A 19973-nucleotide genomic window follows, 5' to 3' on the forward strand; every position below is an offset into this window, starting at 1 on the left:
TCTGTTGACCAGTTACCAGACCACTGGGTTGGCCTGATTATTTGAGCTGTAAAAGCTCTGTGTTCTGGCTTATGCTGAATATGCAAACTCAAAGGACTGAAGCATTAGGATGCTCATCTGAATGCTAATACTCAGATGACCTGGTTTCTAAGAGGTGCCAAGCACTCAAACCTCATGCTGAATTTCAAAAGGCCCATCCAGAGATGGAAACAAAATCAGCTGGAGAACGTTCCCTTCCTACAGTTACTTTCATCCTGCAGGTATTTAACACTGGGGATTTATACAATATGCAAACCCATCTTTTTTTGTAATATGTTTAATCAAAAACATCCTCCACCAACCAGCTGACACACCTAGCCCACAGGAAAAGCTGAAACAGACTAGGACATAGGAATCAGAGAAAGGGCTATTATGATCATTTATTTATGTGATTGTACCAACCAGATGGCCCAAGTCCCTTCAGTATGCTAAGTGAGGTAGAACAAACAGAACAAAATGATAGTACCTGCCTTAAAGAGCTTACAGTCCCAATGTAGGGCAAGACATGGAAGGAGGTAAGGAAGATAAAAACGTCAGGGGGAAATTGTTCAAGTAGATCAGCAGCAGTCCAAAAAGCACTAATAGCCTAAGTACGTGTGCCTAAGGCAGGTTTTTCAAAATTCTGTTGAAAAATGGCACCTGGAGCTAAGGATAATTATGGCAGCAGAGTGCCTATTTACACGTGGCAAGTGTAAACCTTGTGCAGTTCAGAGCCTTTAAAAAGTAAAACAAAAAATCCGGGCCCATTTCAGTAATATGAAGCAGTGTAGTAATTTGTCAGGCATGTCGCTTTGGAGGCAACAGAACTGTTTTATACTATTTAGGTATTTGTATCACCTCTCCAAAGAAGTGTGGCTCAGAGCTATTCAAAGCCTTTTCACTCCACTGCATCAGAGAGGGTTCTGGGTCTCCTTCACTCAAAGTCCATGTTGAGCATCCATCCTCCTGCTGCCAGGCACACTCTGTGAGTTTAAAGCATATGCCAGACACTGCTTTTTCATCTTCAGACAGCAACTGCCACAAGAAACTCCAAAGAAGCACTCCTCCAACTTTAGGTGTGGAGGACAACCCAATGAAGGATCAAGTTAGCCTCCAGCAGAACCTGTCTTTTCCTCCTGACCTGGCAGGTGAGCAGGAAGACTAACTCCTGGAAATTTGGAAACACCTTCCAGAGGATCTCATGTTATTTTTTCTCAAGGCACCTCACTACTTTTTTTTTTTTTTCTTCTCCCCATCCCCCCCCCAGCTCCCAGAAGCTTTAATAGGTTAAACAGGAGGGAAAATTAAAGTTAGAAAACAGACTCCAAATGATACAGATTTTCTATAAGCATTTTACAGGTATTCATACCATAAAAATGATTCATTATGGGATTTTCTACAGTATGACTACATAACTAACTAACAACAACAAAAAAGACCAAGTAAAGACTTCTGTTTCCAATATGAAAGAAACAGCTCTGCTTTCATGCTGTCCAATGCACTCAAGTCCCTTGTGAAATGCAAAAATGGATCAGTGCAGATGATATGACAACAAAAAGGTAAGAAGAAGCTCCTGACATAAAAAACCCTTAGGATTTAGTGTTTCTTTTAGTACAGAAACCACAGTGCCTTGAATCTGGAGTTTTCCTGAGATGTGAGAAAGCAATAGGCTTAAACAGTGTACAACCTTTAGCTTTCCCTTCTCATAGAATTGCTTTTCCTCCCTAACAGCTCCACATCTCTGAAGTTCCCAGTATATACCTGCTTCACTAAGTTTTAGCAGTCAAGAAGAGCCAGTTATTAAGCCATATACAGATTCTTTTTTCCACATTTGGTAGATAGATTTATTTAGCAGGGAAAAAAGTAGTCTTTCAGTAAGATGCTTCCTGCATTGTTTACTAAGCGTCTGCAGCCTGATGTAAAATGAGAGATAACAAAGCCCACAACAGTGATGTCTCAACAAACAGTACAGAACAGTAGCAATGGAGTTTCTTTGTAGTAACTAGCAGCTGTGATGGATAACGACATCTTGTATCAAAGTCGTACCTTTTCTTGAAGTAACTTGGAGGAAGCTGCATCACGATTTCCTTTTCCACCAGCAGTACTAAAATGAGACCATGGTAAAACGGCATTAAATGTTAAGGAATCTTCCAAGGCAAAATCTGGTTTCATAAAAATCTGAAACAGAAAAACAAAAGAAATAAATGTGCCTCCCTCGCCCCTACATTTTCCTCCCCAGTTAAACATACCTCCCATCTCATGAAGCTAACAGGGACCTTATTTGTTGATTTTCAAAAACCAAATTTTCATTTATCCAGGCAACAAATCCATTCCAGACCTTACAACCAATTTACACTTTAAAACCTTCTGTGATCTGACAAAGTCTTATCTTCCTAAAAGTGGAAGGCACAGCTCCAAAATTACATAGGCTATCAAGCACACAAGATGATCTAAACATCCTGTGTGTGAAAACATAGGTAGCATTAAACTGCATGTGGGTCCTCTAAAGGATCAGAGCAAACATTCTTCAATAGCGGGGGCATCCTACTGCTGATCTGCTCATTTCTGGGGCCATAGCTTCTACCAGACTGAGGATCCAGCCAGACGTCAGGGTGCAGCAAGTGTTGCCTGGGAGGGAACAGAGCCTCAAGCTGATCTCCTTTAGCACAATGCAGAAAACACACTGGTCACGGAAAGAGTTAGTAACATGCAACATTAACTACACATCTTAGAGAACTACTAATCTAAAATTCTCTCCGATAACATTATTTTTACTTGACAAAACTGGTACAAACCTTGAGCTTCCAAGCAGACAGTAGTACCCTTTTCCTGGTATTTATGAAGTGTAATTTTAAAAGGTTCAACATAGACTATAGCATCACACCACACTCAAACATTCTCGTTTTCTGGACTTTAAACATTGTGGTGACAGCTATTCAAGTAACAGCCTACATGACTGGCACAGAGGTGCTGACCCATATTAACACTCTGACTTCTTAATGTACCTAGAAAAAATTACTCAGACTGAAATGGAATCTGGAGTTGTGTCTTTTGTCAACCTGTCACAAAAAAACCACATCATATGTGCTGCAGTCATATATGCAAGAGGGCTTTGCTCAAGGATTCAAGGAGTTAAACCTAATGCTAAATTGTACACTATGCAATATTCAACCTTCTATCAAACTCTTCAGTTTCCCTTTCCTCCTAGAACATGGAGTGGCTAATTTTGCCGAGCTCTGAGGTTTTAACTATTAAAGATGAAAAAAGTAATGACTTTTGTATTCTACTTTAAGTAAGAGAAAAATCAAGACCGTGGGAAACGACAAAAAAAAAAAAAGAAAGAAAAAGCACATTGTTCTTAGTCTTTTTAAATTCTGAGCACTGTAGATCCTCTTGAGAATCAGTTCAAGTAATCAGCTTGCATAAAATCTCTACAAAGAAGAGAGTACATTCATATATTCAAGACTACATGTGAGAAATCCTTATAAAAGCTTAGAGTGCACAGGAACCATACCTTAGGTACTTGTTCCAGATCTGTCCTGGATTTATCTAAAATTAAACAAAATACAAGTAATCATTCATGAGCAAACAATGGAAAACAATTACTTTGAACACCATTAAATCCTATGAGGAAGTCTTCAAGACAACAATGCCAGGTTCCTCACAGGGGGCGGACAGCGAACAGCGATTATAAATTGAAATGAAATGTTCTGACTGAACACGAGGAAAACCTTTTTCACCATGAGGACAATCAAGCATTGGAGCGGGTTGCCCAGAGGGGCTAGGTACTCTCCATCCTCGGAGGTTTTCAAGGCCCAACTGGATAAAGCCCTGAACAGCTTGGCCTGACCTCACAGCTGAGCTGGCTTTGAGATGGCAGTTGCAGTAAAGACCTTCTAAAGTCTCTTCCAACCTGAAATATTCTTTCAAACACTCTGTTGTCCTTTGTAGTTTGGGTCTCATGCTCAGAGTATTCAAAGGTGCTCACACTTGGCTGCTTTGACAGTGAAAATGTTAGTCATACAAAAGCAATCTACTTAGTACTTCACATTCCTCAATGCACTGTTCAATCAACTGGCAAGGGCCAGTAAAAGATCCCTCTAACATCACCCCAATTTTAATGCTCCAAATTGAAGCTGCCCATATAATCACTTCTGCACAGCACTTGGACGATGGATGCACAAAGGTTGGCAAAAAAGATGAACAAGGGCTCAGGACAAAGTCCCAAGCACTCTGAGCAACTAGCACAGAAACAGCCCTTCCCTTGAAGTAAGCTGACCTGACAATTGCAGAGGATGAGAGAGTTGAGATGGGAAAAGAGGTGCATCGTTGTACCCCAGCAGAACTTGAAGAAAAGGCAAATTCAGACTTTTGTGGTTCAGCCAAAACCCCCTTTTCCTCTCCTACTCATTAACTTAGTGTGCATTAAGAGGAGGCACATTGGAGGCCAAAAAAGGTGAGGAATTGAAAAGCAACAAGCCCATACCTCAGCTGAATGGTCTACTCGTCCCTGACAAACATGATAAGCGCTACATCAGCATTACCTCCCACATTCCTCTCCCTCTTTCGTTCTTACTTTATTTGTATTGCAATACAAAAGGCAACCTAGGAATCACCCTGCTGTTCTCAATCTTTGGAAAGACCAACTCTTATGGAAGTGAAAGGCCAAGTCTTGTGGGCTGGAGTTAGATGAAGACAGGCAACGCTAACAAAAGAAATTATAGAAAATACTTTCAGTTTACCAAATGGTGCTTCTACCAGGAGCTGTCCATCTACCCAAGAAGCTCCCAGTTACTTTGGTGACAGTAATTTTCTCTTTTTAAAAAACAAAAGGCACTTTCAAAATGGATTAAGCTAAGCCTGAAGAAGGAACTTTTATTTTGCAGTATGTGCCACAGACAGACTCATTCAGGATCGGCTATTCCAAAATAACACCAATCACAGAGAAACCCTACAGAAGGGCTTCCTTTTGCATGGAAAAGGAGGAAGAAAGCCGATTGAAAGAACTTAATCAAAAGGAGGAAACTACTGAATGTTTCTTGCTGCATTAACTGTAGACATTGATACAGACAAGCCTGATCAAACAGTGATTGGCAAATGAACCCTTTTATGCTAACGTTTTTGAGAAAATATATTAAAATAAATTAAATATTAAAAGCTGCTTCCAGGTTATGAGCGTTTCTTTTCCTTTCGCTTGTCTTTTTAATTTTGCCTCTCACCTTCCTTTGTCCAGTTTCATGTTAGCTGAACCATTTCCATAAAATCTTGAAATTCAGCCTTGCTACAGGTGCGGACACCAAAAAAGTTTGTCAGGTAGTCTTTGCTAACAGTAATCATAGAAATATTAAGCAGAGAACTGGCCAGAGCAGAACTTCACAAAGTTCAACACAGGAAAAGGCAAAGTCCTGCAGCTGGACAGGAATAACAGGCACCATTACATGCTAGGGGTATAGCGGCTAGAAAGCACCCCTGTAGAGAAGGACCTGGGGTCCTGGCAGATAACAGACCATGAGCCAGCAGTGCACTCCTGCGGCAAAGCATCCTGGGTTGCATTAAGCAGAGCACTGCCAGCAGGTTCAGGGAAGGTGATCCTCCCTCTCCACTCAGCACTGGTGAGACATCTGGAGCAGTGTGTCCCATTCTGAGCTTCCCAGTACAAGACAGACCTAGACATACGGGAGCGAGTCCAGTGAAGGGCCACAAAGATGATTAAGAGACCAGGGCATTTTTCATAGGAGGAGAGGCTGAGAGAGCTGAGACTGTTTAGCCTGGAAAAGCTCAGGGGGATCTTATCAATGTTTTAAAATATCTGATGAGAGGGTATAAAGAAGACAGAGCAGGCTCTTCTCAGAGGTGCCCAGTGACAGAACAAGAGGCAATGGGCAGAAAGTGATACATGAAGAATTCCATCTGAACATAAGAAAACACTTTTACTCTGAGGGTGGTCAAACACTGAAACACATTGCCTAGAGAGGTTGTGTAATCTCCATCCGTGGATAAATTCAAAACCCAGCCGGACACTGTCCTCCCATAGCTGACCCTGCTTGAGCAGGTGGTTTCGACTAGACCATCTTGAGATGTCACTTCCCACCTCAGCCATTCCATGATCCTCATGGCAGAGCGACAGGAATGACACAGTGCTGCCATTCTTCACTGCAAAGTCAACAGCTGCTAGAAATTTGATGCGACAGTTTCAATAGATCTTAAATAAAAGGAAGTTAAAGAAAACACTGCCAGGGACATAATGACCTGCCATGAATGCAAACACGCCAAGGAAAAGTTTAAGAGCAGGTATCACAAGCATTTTGGCCTATAAAATATCAGCAATGGTCATGAATACTTCTAGTCAACCATGTCTGGGTTTTCAATTATTGTTACAAAGAAATCATCAGTAGCTATCATTGCACATGAAGCCTCAAGCAAGTAAAGGAGATGATCAGTATGTTATAGCATTCACTATTGAATGCTAGAATATACTGATACAAAAAGAAATTACTTTTTAACGACTAAAGGAAGGCTTTGACTGTACCATGGGTGTGTAATAGAGTCCTGTCGAAGGTATCTTTAGGAGTACAAATATTCTTGCATCTTTCATGAACCTTCTCTCTCTGTAAAAGAGAAAATATATTAAAAAATTATTCTGAGGCTTAAAAAAAAAGAATTTTTTTCTTTGAAACAGAATATTCAGAACATTTTCAGTGAAACATAACTGCGTTACACTAAGTAATTCTGACAAGTTCACAATAGTACACAGTAGAATTTTTTTCCTCTTAAAAGCTCAGATGATGTTTGTCCAGGTGAAAGGTACCAAAAATTTCAACCTGTAGTTGATATGCTATTTTTTTTCCTGTATCTTTACATCTCAAGAGAAAATGAAGACAAAAGTTATTAAAGAGGTATAACAACTTCTCTACATAATGAGATATAACAATAGATAAATTCTAATTACATATCCAAACATTTGTTTGCTGTCTAATCCAGAAATTATACTAACATGGATGCTTTTTCATCGCTAAACTAAATCAAATCAAACTAGAAATTGCTTCCACATCTTACTAACGAGTACCTTGCTGAAATCACATATCTTTTGTCATGCTGAGCTTCAAATTTTATCTACAGGTGTAAACAATACCAGAGACCATAGTGGTGAGAAATTACGTTTCTAAAGAACACAGATGCTAGCTAGATCTCTGCTAGAAGCTACATCATGGGTCAGTTCCCTCTTCCCAAAATCTTCTTTCATTTAGCAGTCAATGCATTACACACTAATTTTAACGGATAAGCTCTTAAACATTTTAAATGTTTAATGTGTGAACTAATGGTAATAGTTCAGTTACAGACAATTCACTTTCACATACTTTAACTATGATTTACACAAGTAACACTTCCTGCAGCCAATTCTGTACCAGCAAAAAAATAAGAAAGTTACAAACCAAGGAAGCAGAAAACAGTGGGAGACTTCTACATGATCTTTCAGTTAAAAAACAAAACAAAACAAAAAACCAAAAACCAACCAAAAAAAAAGCTACATACATACTTACTGACACCTGTATTTTAAGAGTTTGTAGAAGTCTCCTACTGGTCCTGGTGTCCTTAGATGTAGCTTAAACCTTCCTGTTACAAAAGAAATCATTGAGATAATAGGCCTATTTATAGTTTAAGAACTTCATGTATAAATGTTTAAATTAGAGACTCTTAAAAAAATATCTCCAATCCTTGCAGCACATAGTCATGTTTGATATTTGATCCAAAGGCCTGAAAATGTTATATTGCACTGTAGAGCCCAATCATTAAACAGTCCTTACACAAAAAGGATTAATAATCAGAAAGAATAAATATGAACTGTAAGCCCTGGTACAGAGCTTAATATTCAGAAATACAAATGAAAAAAAAATATAAAATTGCCTAGTGAGAATTTAGACAGCATTTTCCACACTACAAATACTGAGATTATAAAACAAGAAATACCTAATGAAGATCCAACAAGCAGTGAAGAGCAAATTGATTATCAGCTAACTGTATGATGGACTACTAGCAGCGACAATCTCTAATTAGAAGAAGGAACACAAATCTCTTTCTGGCACGTAGTACTATGTGCATCATATTTTGGGTTCTTACCGGAGTGATTTCCTGTTGGTATAATGCAAAATGTTCCTTGGTGATCTGTGGGAGGTAGAATGAAGGCGTGACTTCAGTGTCCACAAAGTCCACTCCCCATGTTTTTGTAAAGAAATCAGATTCCCTTTTTGCTAACCTAGGGTCATTTAATGCTGCTGGGAGATTGACTTTGGAATGATAAATAGTCCATCTGTGCTGATCCACAACTAGAGATGGGCTGTCACATAAATTATTAGTATCGCCTGCAGCACAAAAGACAAGACAGTTTGTTAAGGGGAGAAACTGAAAGTTGTATTTTTCCCAAAATGTGGTTCTTAAGCAAACCATGTTTTCACAGTTACATAGTGGATCATAATTATCTATGCAAAAGACACATTATATTCTCCTTCTGCAACATTTTAACTTGCATTTCTTTTATCAGAGTAACCAACATGAGTTGTGAACACAGTGGTGTATTCACACTCATTAAATATATTTAGCTCAACAACATTAGCTTCTACTGAAGAGAAAAAAATTCCAACCACAAACATATTTTTAATAATCTGAACTCAATTGGAATGACAGTTGAAATTCATTAGCATTATATTTTGTAACTCTTAAGATCCCACCCCACCTACTCCTTTTTATAAACTAAGCTTCAGTATACCATAGCAGCTATAACTGTGACCAAAACCTGGGTTTACGATAACATTAGAGACTTATGACAGTGCTAGAGACAGGTCTTGGTCTCTTACTTCCTACTGCAAGAGGGCTGCGCTGTTTCACAGAAGTAATGCAGCTAGACTCCAAGCACGCTGGACAGGTCTGTTACAGGCTCTGACAGAATATACCCTCTTCTTGCATGTGGTATGGATCCTAGCTATAACATGGAATCACACAAGCAAGATCCCACCTATAATGCAGACATCTAAAAACAAGCTGCAAATAGGAGAGCTTTCCCACTGCTCCAAAGGGACACTGGGTGGTATAAAACAGAATTACAGCATACTTTGAAATAAGACTACAGCTTAGTACACTACATCTAGTGTATGAGAAAATTTGACTGAACAATTGTAAATGGATTGGCAAATCTAACTGCATTTTCACTCTCCTGGAACACCAACATTACCTGTAGGTTCCTTGGGACACACATCAGGCAGTGACTGCACAGGTCGAAAGCGTTTCGTGGTGTCCATTTCCTTTTTAAAGAAAGCATCACTGCTGTTTGACTGAGGCACTGGTGAAGAACTGTGGCTTGATGCCATTGCATAAAATCACCACTTGATGAAAGCTAAGTAAGAAACAATAAATATCAAGGTTTTAATAAAGTTCTGGTTACAGCGTATCAAAACAATGACACTCCATCAGCTACATAGTATTTTTTTTAACTGCAACATTTTAACTGACACATTTCAACAGCAACAGGGGAAAGTTTATTTTAAACACACACAAAAAAAGGCAGAATGTAACTTCATAGTTTGTTTCCTCCTACACCTCTAGGCTTGGAGGATAGCTTGTCCTTGCACACAGCACCAATAAAATCATATGTTTAAAAAAAGAGAAGTCTTTCAGGCACTTCTTCCCTTCTATTGCCTAACTATCGCAGCCATAGTGCATACATTCACAGCAGAACTTCCTCACAGGCATCAGGAAGCTTTGGTAGACCAACACTGAGGCTTCCACCTCCTCTGCCCTCCTACCTACTATCTTTGGTGACTGCAGGGAGCAGATCACCTTTTGCATCTAGCCCCCACAGTGCTTCTACTGTCCTGGGGGCTGCCACTCCACAACAACCATGACAGCCCAGGCAGGGCAAGGAAAGAGAGACAAATGATCTCAGTCGTCAAAGAACTGCTTCATAAAGCAGCAACTAGCAGCAGTAAGACAACTCTCAGAAAAACTACCCCATCTGCATGATGGCCTTAGGCCAGGATTGAAAGCCTGAAGACTGGTGCATAACCACAGCAGAGGGAGCTCACACAAGCTGCCCGTGCCCACCTCCAAGAGGCTTCCTGCAACTGCTCTACTCGAGACATGGGCAGAGCATCCTGTGAGATGTCTGCAAAGGCACGCCACGCTCCGCGAGGTTTAACCACGGTGCGTTACACACGGCAGTGAAAAAGATAGTGGGTGCAGGTGGGATATTCTGTCCCCTCACTTTGTTGCGCTCCTTTCCAGAGGAGGAGGTCTGCAACCTACGTTCATGATTCAGACAAGCCCAGCAGCAGCTACCCACAGAGACAATATATCATTAATGATTTATAGTAATTGAAATAATTGGATTTCAGACAAATCAGAATCTGAAGAGCATGAGCACACCAGAAAAGCATGAACACATACTATGCATAGAACATTTGATCACTTGAATCAGGAAAATTGACAATTCAACTTTTCATGGCTGCCTACTAAAGTAAGCTACAGCTTATTTCAGCATAAAAAGTATTTGCAGAAAGAAGACAATTAAAATGTAGATCAAAAAGCTCGGAAGTAAGGAAAGTCCTACTAATTTTCAGTTGAATTTTAAGCTCCCAATTTGAAAATAAACAGCCTTAAAAATTTTATGCCAGGGCTGAACAACATAATGAGTTCTTTCCATCTGTAAACAAAGCTGCATTTCCATCAAAGTATCAGTTGAGTCAGTAGTAAACTGCAGAACTATTAGAGGTTTGAGAGTTTATTAAAACATCCCCATAAGGTACAGCTCAAAGAGTGCCCGTTCAAAGGGACTGATCTGAATCCTTGCCTTTATGGAGAAATAAACACATCTAGCAAGATCTTAGCATTTAACTACCAACCCTTAAGGGATACCTAAATTACTTACTATGCTGTGAAGGAGCACAAAAAGATAAAAGGCCTATTTTATCTTCAATTGCTGAAGCAGGCACCAAGGGATGACTGTACATCACCACATCAACTTCTAACAGCATCACATGTATTACAGCAAATCTCATTTGGAAAAGACAAAAAAAAGTTCTACTTTCTAAATGAGGTTGGAAGTATCCTACAAAACAATTCTAAAGATGAGTTAAGATATGTACAGCTATAGCAGAGCACCCCAATGAACAGGCCCACAATGACTAACAAACATGTATTCTGGCCAAAACTCTGCCCACTGGGTACCTTTGCTGATGTTCACTTACCTCTCTCCCTTTCTATCCAACAATGCAGCAAGTCAAGGAGGATAATGTGCTTCCACTGTATTTTTAAAAGTGACTTTTAAAAGAGGTAAAAACAGACTGGCAGAACCCTTTCTAAAAATGTTGCACAAGGACTGAACGTCAGTCTCCCAGGTTTTCTCTGGAGGGGATTCCTTTCTTTCTTATACTAGAAAAAACCTTAACAGTAGGGGTAGAGAATGGGAGCACTAATGGAAATCTGGAAGTAGTCAGAAAGGGGAAAAAACCTTTCCAGACATCTGACAGACCTTCCTTAAATACCGTAAAGCATCAGTCTGTCTCCCCAAAAAGCCCCGAAGAAAACTTTTTCTCTACTACTTCTGTTGCATGTTCATATTCTTACATTCTTCCCTTGACACTTCCAAAGCAACTTCTTTCTTCATAAAACTCTTCCCTAATGTTTTGGCGTGTTTTTGTGAAAAATTTAGTTTATGATAATGACAAAACACTGTCATTTTAGCATTCTTAAAAAACACATCCAGTGCTAAGTTATAATGATCAAGTCTCCTAAAGGCATACAGTAAATTTATCTGCACTTGGAACTGCTTCAAAGTTCTGTATTTGCAGTTTTTCTCGTGAAAAAGCCTCTGTAATATGAGACACAGTCTGCTCTAGCCAGATGTATGAGCAACTAAGGCAATTCATAGAAAGCACTGAAATCTTGTGACATCTCTCTTTCCTTTCCCCATAATCAAGTATTGCCTAAAAGTATATTCTAAGATGTGAATTGTCTCTACATAAATCTCAGTGAAGAAAATGCTAACTGCATTATGCCAGTCCAAGATTTAAAATAAATTTAAAAGACAATTTAACATTAAAGTCTAGCTCAATACCTCAGCTTTTCAAAACCAAACTATACCTACACTTGCACAGGTATTTTTATTACTTATCACCATAAAATATTCACTTTGCCTTTGTACACTGACAAATCTTAAAATAGAATGAAAAAGAGTACAATAAAATATCACTGCAAGCAGTAACCTTCACACTATTGAGTGTTTTTCAACAAGATATAAGGATTCTCAGGCAAAGGCCTTCTTAAGTGGCATGCAATATGATGCTGTACTAAATTATTCATAGTTAACAGCTATTCTAGTAGCCTTGTAAGTCAGGACCTTATGGATTATTAACCTCAATGAACAGCCACATTTGCACAGGAATAAACCCATCTGTACTGCCCAAAACCAGGCATTCCTCAAATTGCAGTCCTTAAATTAGTCAAGTAAGGATAGCTTCAGAGACAGAAAGAAGACTGGACAGAATTACCTGAATTAAATTTGAATTACAAAGGAATATGTGACAAGTCTATATGAAGACAAAAATCCTGCCCTACACCTGAGCCCTTCTGTGTACACGAACCCTGCACACAACTGAAAAATGGTTTCATTTGTTCACCAATAGAACAGCCGTTCCTCATGCTACACTACTAAATATTTTACAGACAAATTAATCTAACACTAGTCTTCTGAGTCAGCATTTTTAAATATGCAAAAATGTATAAATTTGCTCATTTAAACATAGCAAAAAAATGAAACTCAGTGTTAACAGAGAACAAAATGGCTACAGAGTATTTTAACACATTCAACTTTTACCTGCATTTCACTTGCATTTAATGTAGTTAAATGCACAAGCTGTGCAGAATGAATTATGAAACAGTGAGTCCCCTGAGCCTCCTACTTAGAAAAGCATATATGCAGCAAAAAGAATATGCAACTACGTAACTTAATGACATCAATATTTAAATGATATACAATTAAAACCTGGTTAGATTAACTCTGTTCTCTCCAGTAATCACCATAATTTATTCACATTTTGTCTAGCAACATGTATTAAATTAATGTAATGAAAAAAACTTTAGGGGTTAGATACAAGAGTAATGACAGAAATACTTACAAGATTACAGCTATATTTGCAACATGCCTTCAATATATTAAATCTATTTTGCACACACTAATTTCCTTAGTTTAAAAAAAATTACATTAAATTACACTGTCACTGTAATAACTTAATATTACTGAAGCTAAACAGTAATTTTTTTTTTTTAAAAATCAACCATCACAACAATGAAAATAGCTTCAATTATTTGAACTTATGGTATTCTTACGGTCTGAACATATGAAGATTAGTATTTCATATTCAACAATCTTACAGCTTCATCTTTAAAAAAAATTCTTGTTCAGTAACACACTCAGCAACTATGATATGACACAGTTGTACAAGGTACAGCATGGAATGAAATGACCATGATGACAAATGTAATAACCACATGCTTGGATACTGTGCAGTCAGCAAAGTAGGAGATCTGCACAGTTAGTAACATATTAATCACATGAATTTTAAGAAGTTGTTCCTGTGATGACTACGCTATGACTCTTGAGTTTCATAAACAAGGTTTTAGCAGTTAGAAGAGTAACACAACAAAGCTTATTACTCAGAAGTAATTGCGCAGAACGGTTATAACTCTTGAGCACGTGCTTGTTTTTGTAAGTTCATCAGAAACTGCCTTTCCGTGTTCTGAGCGTTAGCCACATACTTTGTTTTTCAGATCATAAGTCTTCACTACATCCAGTATTATCTCTATATAAACACAATGTTAGAGAAGGTGCAACCTAAACCTCACCTATTTGTGGATCTTAACTTCATATTTCCTCATTTTCAGGCAGTTTTCCATTAGCATTATCAACCAATTTTCTATTTCCTACTTAAGGTAACAGATTTACATGAGTTAAGCATTTTTACTGGGGATTTTCATGTGCGCACACTTTGGTTTGTAAAGCTGTAATTTGTATTAACAATACAAATTAGAATTTATGAAGCCAGCACAATCCTGAAGTAAGTCTCAATTTATACACTAGAGACACATATTTCTCCTGTCTCTGTGCTCTCCGTCCCAAATGAAAATAAATCTACAACATACTAGTAATTACCTTCAAGTTAAATTGGTAGTTTTGGTAAGTTACCTGGTACTACAAGGGGCACCCAGGAACATGGACCTTATTAGCTCCAGCCCTTATTCATACAATTCATAGAATCTGCTCTCCAAACTCTATTTTGGCTTCAAAAATAGTGACATCTGAGAAGAGACACTAAGTGCCCAGGACTTCCACTGACCACACAACACTGAGCAAGTTCTCCTTTAAGTATTCCACACTGTCCACGATGAGCCACACTCAGACACCACTAGGTAATTATCAAGAAGTATACTCCACATCCCAAAGGTAAGGCAAGGCTAAGTTTCTCTGTGAACATGAATGGCATGCTAAAGTCCCTGCTGCTTTTCATGGCTTTGTCTGGAAACAACAGAGTGAAATCAAAGCATTTGAAAGTACTGTTCTGGTTACCCAATACCCTTTAGAATAGAAAACCATCAGAAGCCACCCACAAGTCACGCCAAATCAAAATATTTCACCATTTCTAGAACAAGTGATAAATACCGAAGATACTTATTAAAGAAAATGGATACCCGAAACATAACTACAAGAGAAAAATGCACAAGGGATTCCTTCCTGGACCTCAAGAGCCAACAACATGCCTGTTATTGGTCTAATGTATTTACTCTGTTAGTTTTCCCACTCTATTATTATACTGCTCTTTTTGATAAATCAGCAGGATTTAACCCTGCAACAAGGAAACCATGGTATGAGCAAAGTACACACCACCTTTGTAAGACAATGTGAACCAGCCTGGACTAACGCAAGCTTTCAATTTCTTTCAACCAGCTAATTCCTCGGGCTCAAATTTCCATGCTTGTCCCTGTGCCCCAAGACAGACATCCCTCTTTCAGCAGGGGAGCCAAGAAGGTTAGCTTTCAGCAGAAATGTTTAAGCAGTTTCAGAGAATGAGGTTAAGAATGCAGAAGCTGTTCTGCTAACCCAAGCTCTTTCTGAACACCTATTTCCACCCTGGGATTTTAGAGTAGGAAGAAGATGATTGTCAGGGGGACAAGGAGGCTAGAGTCAGGAGAGCTGTGACTTGTCCCCATGGCAAGCCATCTACATTTGGTGCACACTCCAACATCAGATCTCCTTACACAACTTGGAGAGGAACCTGTGTCAGCCCAGCCTTTCTGACAGCCTAATAAATATACATACATTTGTATTCATAAACACACATGGTTTTTAGTGCATTCCACACCTTTTAATAGGATCCCAAATCTCATGTTCCCACCTGGAGGGTGTACCTTCTCTGCAGAGCTAGCATGAGTGATGACCATCCAGATTAGCCTTTCTGGGATGAAAGCAACCTGACAAGGAAGCTATGTATGAGTTATCCGCATTTCTCATCAGCCCTGCTTAGCCACACATACTGTTAATGATCCAGCATATTCTGTAATTCCTTGGACAGTGCTGAGTTGAGCCAGATTGCACTACTTTCTTAGCAAACTGCATCATGGGGACTGTGGAAAAGCAAGAGCACTTGAATAGCTTAAAAAGTAATGCCACCACCCTCCCCTTAAATCGTCTCTTTCATAACGCCATCTCAAAACGCTCTCCTCAAATGGGGAAACAGGCAAGAAAAAAAGTAATCCGACTACAAAGAAAGAACAGGACAGCTGCATCCCCACTGCAAAGCACTGTGGGTAGACCACAAGGCCAGGGTAAAACAGCATTTGACTTTCATATTATTACATTTTGTACCAGTTTTTGCCCTTTCCAGCTGAAGTCACCTTAACAGTGGATTTAAAAAAAAAAAAAAGGCAAAAAAGCTTTACTTGAGCTTCAGTTCTTTAAATACAAGAATAAGATCCTCTGAAAAAATTACCCCAAAAAGCCCCCATCACTTAATAATATGTTACTTGAATGCATGTATGCACAAGTTGTTTAGAATACTACCCAAGTGTAAACATTTTGTCAAAAATTGGAAAGGAATTTATCTCTCTATAGACAAACTATCTTAAAAGTAATATTTCACTTTTATTCAGATACTGAATAAAACAATTAAATGAAACATCTGTGATATACTCAATGTACCAAATGCACTTCCTCTCATCTGGAAACCTGACTTCCCAATGCTGAACACAAATTTGAAATCAGAAGGCAGCTTCTGTGCTGGAGGAACAGACCTTCCTACAGCTATGTAGGTCATTATGCATCAAGTTCTTCCATGCCAAGGGTGGTAAAAATCATTCAGAAACAACTAACAAAGCAGTAAAAATGTACATCAGAGAAGAAAAGGCCTTGTGGTTAGTTGCCCACACTATCACACAGGATGAGAGTGAAACCTTTTTGCACTCTTTTTTTTTTTTTTTCCCCTCAGGCATCAGCATTACAGTGTGCATTATCCCCTTGGAAAATTGTGAAATATGAGCATCTCATATAGCCCCACAGAGGTACATGCAGCTGAGCAAAGATCAAGGAGGCCCGGCAGGCATTCCAGCTAGAAGTCTGTCAAAGGCAGAGACCGCAGAGAAGTGACATTTTGAGGAAAGGCAGAAGAACTGTGCAACCAGAGCAAAAATTGCAAAGCTAAGGTCCTAACTTCATGAAAGGAGCTCGACAGAAGCTCATGGCAATTTGAGTCAAGAGCAAGTTTCCATGTGCAGGCTCTCCACTTGCTATCGTCAGCAGGGTTAGGCTCAATTTGTTAATCTGAAACTAATTTTCTAAAAATGTGATTTTTCATGAGAATCATGTCTTTCAAAAGCCTTACCAAAGCCCCAAACAACTGCAAGTAACTACAAAAGAGCCAAATAAAAATATTTAAGTTTTGACATTATGCAAAAAGCTGAAACCAGGCATTATCGAAAAGCAGGCACAGCATACCTCATAACAAGTCTTATCAAGTGGTCTTGACATAGGATGCCAGTCCACTAGCAGGAGGCAGTATGTCACTCTGTAGGGCAAGTACTCTGCAAACAAGACCATCCAAACTTTACCTTGGTGAGCAACGAGAGTGCCACCCGTGTTTGTTGACAGTTCTTATGGTGTTAATACCTGCCCAACAGAAGATCAAATGAAACAGATCACCTCTATTCATATCACTTCCTTTTAATCCCTCAAATAGCTTCCATTTATAAGAAGAATAAATATTTCTATAAACATAAAAAACAGTATGGCTATGTTACACTTAGAATGCCAAAAAATAAAAGGAAGGTCTTACACTGCTGCTTACAGTAACTGTGTAAAACTGATGGGAACTCTCTGCCATATCACAAAGCACCACATATGCTACTCCAACTCTAATAACCTATCTTAAACACACATACACGCACACCTAAAGTGGCTCCTTTTTTTGCTTTACGAACCAGATTAATAGGCAAAACATTGTACCTGCTTCTCCATCCGAAGATGAGTATTTTGGAACATCTGATCAGTAAATGGATCTGCCATTTTTGACTAGCAGAGAAATACATTAAGGACTTTTTACCTTTTGAAAAGAATACTCGGATCTTTTTTTAAAACCTAGCACCTAGGTGAAGTAGGTGCAAAAAGTTAAAAATATGGGGAAGACAAATCTTAGATGTGCTGGTAAATATTTCTCTGGACTTAATCATATGAGGCCTCAGAAATACACATGTAGAACATCCATTCATGCTTACCCTTTCCCTCTTTAAGCTACATTAATAAAATAAGACAAGGAAAAAACAAAATAAAATGTAAAAAGAAAGTAAAAAAGAAAGAACAAAAAAAGTAACAGAAACCAAAAGAAAACTGAGCCTCCCAAATGGAACGATGATGATAAGATGTTCATGGCCCTTCACTCTTCTCGAGAAACTCGCAGCAACTAATTTCCCCAAAAGTATGAAGAAAGAAAGCAGAAGTGGCTTCTACACAGAGTTGCTGCCCCAAAAGAAGAAATGATACCTACATGATTCCATTTCCCAACTTCTTCCCACTCAAACTGCCAAAGAGCAAGTCTGCGGTCTGCTTTCTTCACTCTCTCTAGTGGCTCCTGATACTTCTCAGGCAAACAATATTCCTGTTCAACCTTGGAAATGTACATCCTCTTCTCCTCCCATGAGGTTTGTGCTGTCAACAGGAAGGCAAAATTCCTCCACGCATGCACCAGACTACTACAGCGAAAGACGGTACTGAAGACACAGGGACACCCAGGACAGATCCTATTACTGACAAATGGGATGGGAGAGATAGAGCTGCTTCTCAGCATGCAGCCTTCAGACCTCACTGGTGAGGCTGCCCACACGATGCACAGCAGCTTTTGCTTAGACAGCCATAGATCTCCTGTCAATTAGTTCATTTCAGGCATTGTTTTCCTATCCAACAGAAGCACCATCCTAGGCCCAGAGGATTTCAAGGGAACTATAGCTTTTGTCTCCCAGTTTGGGAGTCACACTGGCTCTCAGGCTAAAGTAGTAATTACTACAGCCACTACAACAATTAACACACTGCAGTCAGGTTTTTTAGTAAGAGCAGTTTTTCAAACGGTTGCAAAGCAGCTGTGGTTGCACAGGGCCACAGCTGTGTGGAAGTCCATAGGACTTCTTTTCATTCAGGATTCCATCTGATAGGGTACAGGTGAGACAGCAAAGTCAATACGCCACCTGCACTTCAAAACTCTCAAAAAACCCCACACATACAAATCTGTAGTCAAATAAATATTTTGATGTACTTTAAAACAGGTACTTTACACGTTTGGGATCGCTCAATGTTCTGCAACAAAAATCCTAAGTATTTAGAGAATATTACAGAGAAGAAAAAGAGAATCAAGGAAATACTAACGCTAAAACTGGACAGTCAGAGAAAGTCAATTTTTTGTTGAGAGTGCAGAAGGTCGATATCTTACAAACACACACGGGTATTTCTCTCCACAGGACACACCGTGTTTGAAAAATTACAGTAAGGAAAGGTAAGAAGTGACGTTTGTCTACGCACACAATTTTAGGATCGTCTATAAACCCGGGAACCATCGCAATCCCAAAAGGGTTTTGGGTCCAACAAATCTTTAGCGCTCCACATCCCAGTCCATCCCGGTTGCTGTTAACCTGGGCGCCACGTGCCAGCATTGCAGAGAAAAACCCCAAATACTTGCTCCAAACCTTACTTCCCCGCACCAGCGCCAACCGCTTACAAAAGCCATGCTGGAGGAGCTGGCCGTACCTTAGCGAGAACACGCCGGGAGGATCTCGGGGAGGCCGTCGTCATATCTCTCCCCGTCGCATCGTACAGAAAACTGCCCGGTCTCAGAGCTTGGGGACGGCGTGTCAGTGACCTGCGGAAGAGAGCCCACATGAGAGAGGGCCGCCACAGCCGTGCTCAGGGCGGCCCGGGAAAGCCTGGCTTAACGCTGACACTTCCACACAGGCTCAACGCCTCCCTGCCAGGCACAGGCACCGATTTCAGACATCGCCCGTCTCCCACCGGGGGGTTACCATGGAAATGCAAAACGTAAATTGGCAGAAAAAGGGGAGAACCGGGCAGCACTCCCCCCCGCCTCGAAGTCGGCACCGCTTCCCTCACGCCCTCCTCTCCCCCACACAGGCCAAGCCGCCCCCGCCAGCCCTCGCCCCGCGGAGCGCCCGGGCCGCAAAGACAAAGGCCACCCGGGAAAATTCAACTTTCCCGGCCGCTCTCCGGGAAAGCCCCCCGGCCGCGGGCGGAGGCGGGGAGGCACCTGCGCCGGCGGGCCTAGCCAGCGGGCGGACGGGGAGCTCCCCGCTGCCTACCTGCGGAGCCGGGCGGGCGGCGCGGCCTAGCGCGGCGCCTCCGCGGCGACACGTCGCTC

General features: G+C 40.1%; 1 protein-coding gene across 5 annotated transcripts in view; it reads right to left on the reverse strand.

Moving 5' to 3' along the window:
- Nucleotides 1-19956, reverse strand: part of VPS54 (vacuolar protein sorting 54 homolog (S. cerevisiae)) — a 53311-nt gene extending 33355 nt beyond the window's left edge. Inside the window, exons 1-8 of one of the 5 annotated variants that reach the window (XM_010574749.1) lie at nt 19349-19585; nt 17054-17139; nt 15426-15534; nt 9245-9406; nt 8137-8378; nt 6548-6626; nt 3533-3567; nt 2065-2196 (exon numbers count right to left, since the gene is read on the reverse strand). In XM_010574749.1, coding sequence (XP_010573051.1) covers nt 2065-2196; nt 3533-3567; nt 6548-6626; nt 8137-8378; nt 9245-9380 — 624 coding nt within the window. In that variant the 5' untranslated portion in view covers nt 9381-9406; nt 15426-15534; nt 17054-17139; nt 19349-19585. Of the gene's footprint in view, nt 1-2064; nt 2197-3532; nt 3568-6547; nt 6627-7559; nt 7633-8136; nt 8379-9244; nt 9407-15425; nt 15535-17053; nt 17140-19348; nt 19586-19914 lie in introns of those variants that run through there. The other 4 variants (XM_010574748.1, XM_010574750.1, XM_010574747.1 and 1 more) reach the window with 4 other exon arrangements.
- Nucleotides 19957-19973: the final 17 nt, after the last annotated feature.

This window comes from Haliaeetus leucocephalus, unplaced genomic scaffold (genome assembly GCF_000737465.1).
Source record: "Haliaeetus leucocephalus isolate CR32 unplaced genomic scaffold, Haliaeetus_leucocephalus-4.0 Scaffold450, whole genome shotgun sequence".
Lineage (NCBI taxonomy): Eukaryota > Metazoa > Chordata > Aves > Accipitriformes > Accipitridae > Haliaeetus > Haliaeetus leucocephalus.